Source organism: Ammospiza caudacuta, chromosome 4 (assembly GCF_027887145.1).
Source record: "Ammospiza caudacuta isolate bAmmCau1 chromosome 4, bAmmCau1.pri, whole genome shotgun sequence".
NCBI classification, from domain to species: Eukaryota; Metazoa; Chordata; class Aves; order Passeriformes; family Passerellidae; genus Ammospiza; species Ammospiza caudacuta.
In genome coordinates, this window is record NC_080596.1 from 70,618,108 (window position 1) to 70,630,786 (window position 12,679).

The 12,679-nt window shown below is 42.8% G+C and overlaps 1 protein-coding gene across 1 annotated transcript in view; it reads left to right on the plus strand.

The window, feature by feature from the left end:
* The window catches only part of ATRN (attractin), a 148,762-nt gene that overhangs the window by 54,337 nt on the left and 81,746 nt on the right, over positions 1–12,679 (plus strand). Inside the window, exons 9-14 of the mRNA XM_058803585.1 lie at positions 1,602–1,785; positions 4,049–4,203; positions 8,530–8,614; positions 10,249–10,469; positions 11,614–11,735; positions 12,263–12,401. Of these exons, the coding sequence (XP_058659568.1) occupies positions 1,602–1,785; positions 4,049–4,203; positions 8,530–8,614; positions 10,249–10,469; positions 11,614–11,735; positions 12,263–12,401 (906 nt within the window). The remainder of the gene's footprint in view (positions 1–1,601; positions 1,786–4,048; positions 4,204–8,529; positions 8,615–10,248; positions 10,470–11,613; positions 11,736–12,262; positions 12,402–12,679) is intronic.

A 12,679-nucleotide genomic window follows, 5' to 3' on the forward strand; every position in this document is an offset into this window, starting at 1 on the left:
CCCTCCTGTGCAGGAGTACAGCCTGTGGGAGTGAGGGGGAAAGGGAGGGAGAAAGGGCAGCCCTCCTGTGCAGGAGTACAACCTGTGTGAGTGAGAGGGAAAGGGAGGGAGGGCAGCCCTCCTGTGCAGGAGTACAGCCTGTGTGAGGGAGGGAGGGTGGGCAGCCCTCCTGTCAGGCCCTGCCAGTGGATCAGTTGGTTTGGATGTTATTTAAATGACTCTTGTTCAGATAGCAAAACACAGACAAATGTGTTCTCCTCCTCCTGTTTGTATGTACAAGAGTTGAACCTAACAGATTTGTATAACCCAGTGAGCAGGCAGCCACATGCCTCCACCTTTATACACAGCGTTAGGTCCCAAAGATATAAAGCTGTAATTGAGAGGTAAAGCAGGGAAACTCTGGAGCAATTTAGATTAGTTTTCGTCTCTCTCTCTGACAAAACAAACACTTCTGAAATTGTTTTTTAATTCTGCAAATATAATAATGGCTGTAACAATTCAGACCAAATACCTGCTTAACCTGACACCCACGTCCCCAGCAGCAGATGCTGTGGGAAACAGGTGCTGAATTTCTGGATTCCCATATTCCTGATAGGATCTGACCCCCATATCCTGGAGTAGTCCAGGCTCTGATTCTCGGATCCAGAGAGTTCTAGTATAAGCACTGGAGAAGCACAGGAGGCTTTCCAGGCAAACTGAACTTGTACCCAGCTCAGAAATGGAGACATTGCTGGCTCCCCAGACATGTCAGGATTGTAGTTAGGCACAGGAAGTTCACAACAAGAGTGTGCTGGTTATTCTCAGGAATAGTGGCCCTGTCTGCACTTTGCTCCTGCTGTCCTTGTCCTCCAGTCATGCTGATCCAGAGGATCTGCTGGAGCCTGGTTCTCTGGAGTCCATGTGAGCAAGATCTCTTCCTTTCGGAGAAATCCAGAGAGAACCAGGCAGTGATTTGTTTCTGCCGTGTGTGATCTTGCAGACTGTTCACTTCCTTTGCCTTTGGTGTGCCTGCTCTGGCCTGTAGTTGGGAAGATTGTATAGGGTTTCATTCAGCACTTACTACAGAGATTTGGTGTGTAATGTGGTATTTTTATTTCACTTGCCATTATAATATGTCTAAAGTGCTTCAGACCAATGTTATTTTAGTGAGTGAGATACAGGATCATGAATCACATATTAGTTTTTAACTGCAGTGTTCTTCACAGTCAGACTTGGCTTCAGTGCTGTCTGGCTTTATATATATATTTATATATATATATAAAAAGTAAAAGTGCTCTTGAGTCCCATTCAAAATCAAGTCACAGTACTGTCATTTTCATGTCATTGAAATGAAATCTATTATTTCTCTACTTTTTATTTCTCATTTACTTATCTTGTCTGCAAAATGTAAAAAATTACTGTGGAAGAGCTATTTCTGCTCCAATTAAAAATACCTGGCAATGCTCCTTCACAACAGACTTTTTGAAGGGGAATATTTTTGGATGTGAAGTGATAGAGACAGTGTCTAGATCTTAGTCAGGGGAATCCCAATTTATTTCACCATGTTGTTGATGAGTTATTAATGGACAGAAATGAGCCATGTTTTGTCACTCGTTTTTCAGTGACAAATACCTGGAGCATCTTGCAGACAAGCGGAGCTCTGGTGCAGGGAGGATATGGTCACAGCAGTGTTTATGATCCAAATACAAGATCAATCTATATCCACGGGGGTTACAAGGCCTTCAGTGCCAACAAGTACAGGCTGGCAGATGATTTGTACAAATATGAAGTGGATTCCCGCATGTGGTAAGTTGTTGTTCTTCTTTTTCCTGTTTACTGCCCTGCCAGTTTTGTTTGTAGTGAACAAGAGAATGGGTATTTGATGAGGGTACAGTGGTTTATATCTACCTGATTTCAGGATAGATGCTGTGCTCTTGGATCTCTTGTTTTTATGTCCCGTTATGAATAGAGAATGATATAATCAATATAATCAAGACTGTGAACAAGCCAAGAAATCCATTTTAATCTATTGTTTGATTCAAGCTGAAAAGAAAAATATTTGATGTTTTTTTCTTGCTAGCCATACAGCCTGTGCATATTAGTGCACTTACTGCAGTCAAGCGAGTGATAATCCATTCTACAGTTAAGACTGTAAAAGAATTTCTATTATAACCCTATTTTCTTCTGGCTCTGTAACTGCTTGAAATGTTCATTTCTTAAGCTAAAATCTTCTGTGATTTATTGCTGCCAAAAGGTGAATTTTATTAAAAAGCTATAGCCACACTTCACAGCCTGGAGCAACAGAGATGAAATACATTGTCCTTAATTCTGTGTTTTTCTAAATGTTGATTCTAAAGGCTCCTGACTGTCTTTTGGGTTAACACATGTAAATTTGAGTCACTACATCTCTTATTGGGTGTTAAAATAGCTTGTGTTTCTGCAACATCTGTTTGTGAGTCTGTACTGATGAGGAAGGTAATGAGTGACTAATTTCCAGCCCCCCTCCTTTCCACTCAGTTGTATACACAGAAATAACCCCACTTCCTCTCTGGATTAATTTGATCTTCCACTTCAACCACGGAGTGGACAAATCTGGCTGAGTAGGCAGAAACTTAAGAAATGTGACATTGTTCTTCCAAATTCCTGCAGCACCAATTTTCTTTTGTCACATTTATTTTGTCAGTCTGGCAAGCCCTGTTGAACAAGTGGAGAGTGTAGGACTGTTTGTTCATCTCTATCTCTGCCTTTTTTTTGTGTCATTGACTCTTTCTTTTATTCTTTAGTGATTTAGGCCCTCTCTTCCTTGTTAAATCTCATGAGCTTCCCATGGGCCTTCTTCTTGAGCTCTTCCAGTTTCCTCTGGAACAAATCCTGTCCCTCAGGTGTATGACCACACACTCAACTTGATGTCCCCTAGTGGAAGGGACCTTAAAACTCAACAGATTCCACCCCCTGCCATGGCAGGGACACTTTCTGCTATCCCAGGTGCTCCCAGCCCCAGTGTCCAACCTGGCCTTGGACACTCCAGGGATCCAGGGGCAGCCACAGCAAATCTGGGAATTCCAGCCCAGCCCCTGCCCACCCTCCCAGCCAGCAATTCCTTGCCAAGATCCCAGCCCAATCTGCCCTTTCCCAGTGGGAGCCATTCCCTGGCTCCTGTCCCTGCAGGCCTTGTCCCCAGTCCCTCTGCAGCTCTCCTGGAGCCCCTGCAGGCCCTGCCAGGGGCTCTGAGCTCTGCCTGGAGCCTTCCCTTCTCCAGGGGAACATTCCCAGCCCTGCCAGCCTGGCTGCAGAGCAGAGGGGCTCCAGCCCTGCAGCAGCTCCGGGGCCTCCTCTGGGCTCTCTGCAGCAGCTCCACGTCCTCCTGCTGTTGGCCCTAGGGCTGGGGCAGCTCTGCAGGTGGGCTCTCACCTGAGGGAGGGGCACAGGGACAGAGTCCCCCCTCTTTCAACACAAATCCTCTCAGAAAAGTAGGAGAATCCTCCAAAAGATGACCCTCTGTGTTCAGTGCCATCAGTCCTACTGATGTAAGTTGAGATTGGTGGTGAGTTTGATTAGTGCTTCCCATGATTTAGTCTCCGATGAGCCAGCATGTTGTACAGGTATTAACCTGTAGGGCTTCGTTTTCAGGAGCTGTATAGATCTCCTAAAATAGAATTTTTAGTTGTGAGCAGAGGTGCTGCCCAGTGTGAAAGACTTCTTTGTGTTGCTATAAAAGCAGAGTTACTACAAAATATTGGAGTCTTCCCAGGCTGACTATGTTCAAAAGACAAGTGTGAAAACTTGGGAATCCCTAGGGAAAGAACTGATGATTTGAAGATCCACAGCTTTGGAAAGAGGCTCTCATAGGTATATTTCTCCTATAAATTGGCAAGGCAAGTGGAAAGATGAGAATGAAATTACAGGTGGAATTGAACAATGTGGAATATAATTGTTAATCAGCTCATTAGGAAAAGTAGTTAGATACTATCCTCGCCCTCAAAGCGTTCTTCAGCTTGGATTTATGGAGTGTTTTGCCTTTGCCAGGTACTCAGCAGTCTCATTAATAGATACATTTTTATTTCTGAAGGACTATTCTCAAAGACAGCCGATTTTTCCGCTACTTGCACACAGCTGTGATAGTGAGTGGGACCATGCTGGTGTTTGGAGGAAACACTCACAACGACACCTCCATGAGCCACGGAGCCAAGTGCTTTTCTTCGGACTTCATGGCCTATGATATCGGTAAGTTCTTGCAGAAATAATGACAACCCCCAAACACTTGGCTGTTCCCCAGGAGCTGTCCTCAGTTTGTCTCCAGAATGCTGGTTTATGGTGGGAGTGTTATCCCAAATGCTGCTGGGCACAGGGATCTGCAGTCTGGAGGAGCTCATAACCTTGCTACAGAATTCCAAGCACGTGAGGGGCAGTGATGTCTAATTACAGACAGCAGCAGTTCCTTTGTTAACAGTTTGTACACAACCTTGGGCATTAAAAATTAGGTTTTAAATTGCATATTGTTACAGAATCATAAAACCATGGAAGCATTAAGGTTGGAAAATACCTTTAAGATCACCAAGTCCAACTGGCAACCCAGCACCACTACCATTTTTACCACTAAACCATGTCCTCAGGTGCCACATCCACGTGTTTTTATGAACACTTCCAGAGATGGTGACTCCATCACTGCCCTAAGCAGCTTATTCCAGTGTTTTGCAACCCTTTGCATGAAAAAATACTTCCTGATGTCTAATCTACATCTTCCCTGGCTCAACTTGAGGCTGTTTCCTGTCCTGCTATCTCAGCCATAAGTCTGTTCTGATCTTTTGATTGTGTTTTAATCTATGATGTGTCAAAAATTCAAGTTCTTAGGACAGTTACAAGCACTAGATCCTGCTGAAACTCCACCTGTGCAGTGCACTGCCTTATTCAATCAGAAAGCCAAGTTATTAGGTTGCACTTGCTGAGTTTCAGTGGCCAGGAGAGGGCAGCATTTATTTGTGGATTTGGATTCCAGAGACTGAGTTTAAGAAGAACAAGGAAGGAAGAGGTGAAATTACATAAAAGAAGGTACATACACAGATAATTCACACTGGGGAAAAACGCCCTTCTGTACTCTGACATTCGCCTTTTGCTCTCAGAATGCCCTGAATGTGGCTTCCCTGAAATAGTCCTGTAAACCTGAAATATCCAAGTGACTGTCCACCAAGATCTCATTCCTGGTTTGTGAGAGGAAAATGCAACAGAATACTTGGGCCATCAGGGTTTGGTATCCTTGTGCTCTTTTGCTTTCTGTTATAGCAGTCATTCCATCGTGCCTCCTGTGATTTCTAGCTACATCTCTCTGGAATCTTTGTGTGCTCCTAGCTAGCATTATTTTGATTTTTTTTTAGCTTATTTTGATTTTTTTTTTAATTGAGGAGTTAAAATGAGGTATTTGACGAGGTTGGATGGGGCTTGGAGCAGCTTGGTCTAGTGGAAAGTGTTCCTGCCCATGGCTCAGAGCTGGAATGAGATTGTTTTAAGGTGCCATCCAGCCCAGAGTAATTTGTCATTCTGTGGTAGTCATAAACAGTTTGATTTTTTTTTAAAACTTTGGTAGCAACTGTGATAGATTTTCTTTCTACATTCTGCTATCTGCCCTGACCTATTGAACCCTCTGTCAGGTGTAAAACACAAATTGCATTAATTTGACAAAATATGCCAATAATGATGTTCAGGTTTAGGTGACATGCTACATGACATGAGTGATGTAGTCAGCGTCCCCAGTTCTTACCAGATATACACTCATGTGTGGGAGCTTGTATTGGTTTTACCTCACATGGTGGGTGAGAGGTGTTCTTGAGTCCCCTCATTCCGTAGAGAAGAGATTCTCAGCCTGAAAGGAGCAGCTTTTTTTTTTTTTTTTTTCTTTTCCAGAAATGAGGCCACTTCTGTTCTCTTCATTGCAGGAGCCATTGTGCATGATTTCCCTTATCCTGTGTGATTAGGGAAGCATTAGGGTGGTGGCCCATCACTTGTGTCACAGCAGAAATGCCTTTTCAGTGGTTCTTCATGCATGATCTGTGCAGCAATTAATGACCCTGGTCATGCTCCTGTTGGTCTCCATGAGAGTAAGCCCATATAACTCCCCTGTTATCTAACCCTCAATGTTCCCAAGGCAAGGCCAGTTGATACTGAGAGACTTCAGTGAAGAGGCTTAATAATTGTCTTTATTCCCTACTTTTATAGTATACTCTCTGCCTGGTTTGCTAATTTTTTACATCTTCATGATTAGCCATCATGATTGATATTAATCACAGTGATGGTTGGAAGACTGGGGAGAAGTGGAATTAAATCCAATCTGAAAAAAATGCTTCAAAGCCAGGTCTTCTCCTTAACCTTTGTCATTAAAGCTTATTTTGGTAGTAACTAATTTTATTTACATCATCAATTTTTTCTGGTTTTCCCTCCTCAAATTTCCAAGTAATCAGAGCACATGCACTGAGTATTGGGAGGACATAAAACCTTTTTTCTGTGTGGGGCAATGCTAACAGCTTGCACTGAGATGTGTGCTGGGGGTGAGCAATAAAAATTCTTGACTGCTTCTTGTCCCTTATCCTCTACTTGACCAGCTTGGGGCATATTAAATTCAAATTGTCCAGGTGCTGCCTAGTTTGGGAAGGTTTCAGGATAACAGTCCAGCTGTGTGCATGTGTTATTCTCCATTCTCAGCACAAGCCTTTGGACTGTTGACATTTGGGTTGGGTGAGCACTTGGGCAGAGCTGTCTCTCAGTATTTTCCCTATTTTCTGCACACTGAAATGGCCAATTAGCTCTTCCTATCCCCAAAATTGGTCTCTCTGGCCTTTGTCAAGGTTTCCTGCTCTGCAGCAGCTTTGTGTGGAAAAATGCCTCACTTAATCCTCCACCCGCTACTTAGGTAAAGGTGGTGCTTTTAAATTGATCTTTTCTCCCTACAGAAGAGAAACGAAAACTTTTCTATTTACCCCATGAAAATTCTGATTCTGATGACAAGCACAGGCTGGATGGTTTTGTAGCTGATATGTTCTGTTTGAAGAGTGTATTTCATAAATCCCAGCATTTTAAGTTTTAGGTTAAGTCAGGAAGGAGAAGATTCTTGGTAGTCTCAGAATTACTTGGTTTCTCCAATATTTGATCTCTGGTTAAAAATGGCAAAGAAGCTTAGAAACCAAAATATTCCAGGCCTTCTATTAATCTAGAAAAACATTTTTCTTGGCCTCACATAACACATAACTTGATGGCTAAAAAGTTGCAAATTGCTGTCCAATTTTTCTGAAGTCTTCTATTAAAAATTGGAACTGTCATATTTAGCTTGGAAGTGGTGCTGGGTTAGGTTAAATTCTTTGAAGATGGAGCAAATGACATGTAAAAATGAATTCCAAATTCACAATTTATCAAAGTACTAAATCTTTGTCTTCTGTATTTTTTTTATCAGCATTCTTGAACAAAATTGCTCTGCATCTGTTGTTTTATCCAAAAATTCTCCAATTAAATTTAGTAAAAAAATAAAACTTTGGGGTTTTTTGCCCTTTCAGTTTATCCATGGGCTAGTTTGGTTTGTGGGCTTTTTTTTCCAGAGGGTCACACCACTACTCAATGGTTCTATCTCATATTAAAGAGTCTTAGGATATTAAAGAGTCTTAGGAGTATTTGAGGGCCCTGTAGATCTTTACAGAAGATTGACTTTTCTGTCTTAATTGCATAAATTGCATCCAAGTGCCTCTGGGATATTGGCCCCCAAGGTGATCCATTCCCTTTATGAAGTTTAAGTGTTATGAATTGGACTGACTTTTCCTACTTCTGTTCCTTTGCTCAGTGGGTTAGATGTTTCTTAATTTGTTTTTTTTTCTCCCATACTGCCCAAAGAAAAAAATTACCTGAGAAACCAAGTGAAAAATGGAGCAGAACTTACAAATTTTATGCTAATAGAAAAAGATGGAATAATCTAACATTGTATTAAAAGAGAAAAACAGCCACAAATCTTTAAGCTATGATGAGTGAAAAATATTTTTAAAAACATGGATATCTGCCCTCTAGGAACATAACGGCAATGGAAAAAGTAAAAAAAAGATAAGCCTCTGTTCTCAGTGATACTGGTTTGGGGCAAAACTACAAATAATTCATGTATAAACAGATAAAACCAGAACTTGTTACATGGTGAAAAATCCTACTAGTAAAGGAGGAAAAAACAGTTTCTTCTTGTCCTGTTCCCTGGAGCAGAGCCCGACCCCCTGGCTGTGCCCTCCTGGCAGGAGCTGTGCAGAGCCACAAGGGCCCCTGAGCCTCCTTTGCTCCAGGCTGAGCCCCTGCCCAGCTCCCTCAGGGATTGTGCAGCCCCTTCCCAGCTCCCTCAGGGATTCTCCAGCCCCTTCCCAGCTCTGTTCCTGCCCTGGTCAGGGCAGGGGCAGGGCCAGGGCCTGTCCAGCCCCTCAGGGCCTTTGCTGAAGGATCTCAGGTGCCTGGGGATCTCTCAGGAAGAAACTGCTTTGTGAATTGTCTTTTCATTGTCCAGAGAAACATTTCTGAAATGGCTTTTTTCACTTGCAGCCTGTGATCGATGGTCTGTGCTGCCTCGCCCGGCTCTGCACCATGATGTCAACAGGTTTGGACACTCTGCTGTGCTGTACAACAGGTGAGGGCACAGGTGTTCTGTAGGAATGGGCACTGCTGTGCTCTACAACACGTGAGGGCACAGGTGTTCTGTAGGAATGGGCACTGCTGTGCTCTACAACACGTGAGGGCACAGGTGTTCTGTAGGGAATGGGCACTGCTGTGCTCTACAACAGGTGAGGGCACAGGTGTTCTGGGGCTTTGGGCACAGGTGTTCTGTAGGGGATGGGCACCAGTGGATGAGGAGCTGCAGCACAGGCTGAGGGTCTGGCACAAACCCCCTTGTCCATGGAGCTTTGGGCTGCCCCATCCCTGGAAGGGTCCCAGACCAGGTTGGATGGGGTTTGGAGCAGCCTGGCTTAGTGGAAGGTGTCCCTGCCCATGACAGGGAGTGGAAAGAGGTGGGATTTAAGGTTCCTTCCCACCCAAACCATTCTGTGAGTCTCTGAAAGTTTTCAGATCTTCACTCTTGTAATGCCTTTAGTATTCAGCTGTTCCTATCAGCCCTTCTGTACTGGGCTAAACTGTCCCAGCTCACTTAGTTTTTTCAATAATTTGATTTTTTTTGTCATTATTTTTATATATATTTCTATTTTTTAGTTATTTAATAATTGTGCATTTCAATGTATTTCACACCTCTTTCTTAGCTGCACTGACAACATTTATTTCCAAATCTGAATTTCCCTCATGCTTTTTAAAATTTGTCTGTGTTTCACTTTACACACCTTTTCCTGTGGGGCTGCTCTTCCTCAGGCACATGATGTTCAGTATTTGGGTGAAATCTTAGGTGAGATTTTGGCTGTTAGGCCTTACAGCCTGTAGTGATATCCCTGCTTCCAGATGAACAGCTGTTATTGGATCAGTGCAACCAAGTTTGAGAAATTTATTTCATAGGAGTTCTAAAATAGAATGAAAATCATAATACAACTACTTAAGATTTAACCAGAACTTCTCTTTTCAGCTGCCTTGGCCCTTCTTCACCATATTTTTAAAGGTGCATTGACAGACACAGATGCACAGAGAATTTTTGTGTGATGTTTTTGTGTAACCGTTAAAATTTAGTGTTTTTTTGGTGCAGCTGGGATACTGAAGGAGGTTTGAAATCTCCCACTCCTCTCCGTACAAATTATTGGAATGGGGGTTGTTTTGGGTTTTTTAGTTGACACAGTGACTCTGCTCAGTTGTTACCAGACATGCCAAGTGTGGTTTTCTTACAGAGGAGCAGAGAGAGTGACAGCAACAAATTGTTTTGTCACAGTTTCTAAACTCTGGTGTAGTGCTGTGGTAGAATCTCCCCAATTTTTATCCTTCCTCTGTGTCTTGCCAGTGTGGATTACAAGGGGATCCCACATTTTTCAGCATTTTATGTATAATCGTGTTGATCAGGTCCCCTCAAATTTTGGCTGGAGGGGGAGATAGTTTGATGACCTTGAGTAGCTTTGACTCTGTGTTGAGTCTCTCTGGCTTCTCCGAAACAGTGAAATTTGTCTGACCTTTTCTTTAGTGCCTCCCTTAACCAAGAGCTATTTATTTGGATTTATATATGCGGGCATGTAATAAAACACTTTCTCAGACCTTAAATCCCATTTACTGGAGCAGTGCTCTGTTCATGAAAACAGCTGTGAGTTTTTCTCTCTTTGCTTCCATGTTGTCCAGCACCATGTATGTGTTTGGAGGCTTCAACAGCCTCCTCCTGAGTGACATCCTGAAGTTCACACCTGAGAGATGTGAGGCTTTTGGCAACGAGTCGTCCTGCCTGGGGGCTGGCCCCGGGGTCAGGTGTGTGTGGGCTCTGCGCCCTCCCCGCTGCATCCCCTGGGAAAATGCAACACTGGCGCAGCAGCAAAAGGTCTTGGAAGACTGTCCTCCCAAGCCAGGTAGGTGTCTCCTTCTTTCTGTTCCCTTTTCTGGAAGGTGGGCAGGCTTTTTCTCCTTCCAAACTCCTCCTGTGTTAATTGTGTGCCATTCCAAGGTCAGGTTTTACACGGGGGCTGTGGTTGGGCTTCCATGTGTCCTGGCAGCCCTTCCTCTGGCCAGGGGTCATGGAGATGTGGAAGTGTTTCTATCTCCTGCTCCTGAAGCTGCTTGTTCATGAGAGCTTTTTCCTACCCTGCTGCTTGTACTTGCTTTTCTATCCCTAACAAGCATCACCAGCCAAGAACCAAGCCTGGACCATCATTCTGTAAATGTTTGCTCCAACAATTGACTTTGTGAGAGCCAAGAATTGGCTGAAGAGCACCATGGGGCAAGGAAGGGCATCTGGATCTGATGGAGTTATCCTGTACTCTTCAAAAGAGACAGCAGGGATACTGCTTTAGGAAAAGTTACTTTGTTTTTTTGGCAGGGGATTGGTCCCAGATGATCTTTAAGGTCCCTTCCAACCCAAACCATTTTGGGATTCTATGATTCTATGTATAGAGGCAGATAAAATCAATTCATGTTTTAAGATCTGATTCCTGTGTTTCCCCTTAGGATAATTTTAAACAACTTTATCCTGATACATTCATTATACAGCCCTTGATTCTGTAACAGATGTGCAGCCTTTAATTATTTAATAGAAACTGATGTAAGGGGACATTGCCTTGCTGGGCTCCCAATGCACAGTAAATTTTCACAAAACACAGGCAATAAATAATTGGAAAGATGAATGAAAAGTTCGAGCTTCACATTCCACTTGAAAGCCAGGCTTGCAGGAAGATGGGCCTGTGCTGGGGGATGGCCACTGTCCCTGTGGATATCCTCTGGCATCACTTCCCTGGGCATTAACCTGTGCTTCCATGTCTTGGTGCATTATTTTCTGGTGGTGTGTTTTAGGGCTCCTTGGGCACTAAAAATGATTGCTGCTGTAAATAAAAGCAACCTTCTATCAGTTCAAATACATGAAAGTACCTGATTTTAGTTGCTAACAGAAAATCTGCAGGCACTGCTATTTGGTTGTGTCTTTTGCTGTAAATAATCAAGTTCTTAGAGCTCTGTCAGGAAATGCCTGTTTTTGGTCATGCAGGTTTTTTTCTTTAATAGCTGTAGACAATGAAAAATGTGATCAGATTACAGACTGCTACAGCTGCACAGCCAACACAAACAGCTGTCAGTGGTGTTCTGACCAGTGTATCCCAGCACACAACAATTGCACAGAGGAACAGGTAATGGCGTAATGGCTCTTAACACTTCCCTCATTTAAATTTACCCTTTGGAATAGCAAATGTCCACATTTCCATCTGTCAGTGTTATTTATGATCCCTGTTTTGTTATTCCCAGTGCATATCTAGCTCAAAAGTGCTACATGTTTGAATTTTTTCAATTTGATCCAAGGGTTTTGCATGGTATTTTACAATGAATTTAGGAGGATGGCTGTGGGCAGGGGAAGAGTTGGAGGTTTCACCGTGATATGATTATTCATTAATCACATTTTGGGTTTGATATCAATAGGGCTTCCCCTAGAAAAAAACAAAATAGCCCTCTTGTAAAAGCTTTAGTACAGAAAACATGTCAGGCAGTGTTTTGGGGGAATATCTTGGATAACCAGTCCAGGCTGTGCCCAGTTCCACAGCTTTTGGATATATAAATTGCCTTGTAGAGCTGGACTGTGATATTAGTATTGTAATCATGGCTGTTATAAACCCACATGGCTGGATATCACAAAAAGTCTCACCTGTGCTATTTATTTTAGGTTCCTGTTACTACCTATGAGAATTGTCCTAAGGATAATCCTGCCTATTACTGTAACAAAAAGACAAGTTGTAAAAGCTGTGCCATGGATCAAAACTGTCAGTGGGAACCTAGGAATCAGGAGTGCATTGCTTTGCCAGGTAGGTACTAGTACCAAATTCACCCACTCCAAAAGTTGTTGCAAGTTTTTAAAAATTTTTGTTGGTTTTAACCCCAAATCTGTAGTTTTTAGTGTTAAGATGGAGCAAATAGTGCTGTTTAATCATAACAGCTTTGGTATGACATTGAATTTGTAGTAAATCCAGCAGGTCTGCTGGAATATTTTTCATTCCCAGTTGTCTGAAGAGGACTATGATCACACGTATAATTATTAGGCTCTATGTCATCTCTCCCTTTTCATTTGATAAAAGCTGTTGAT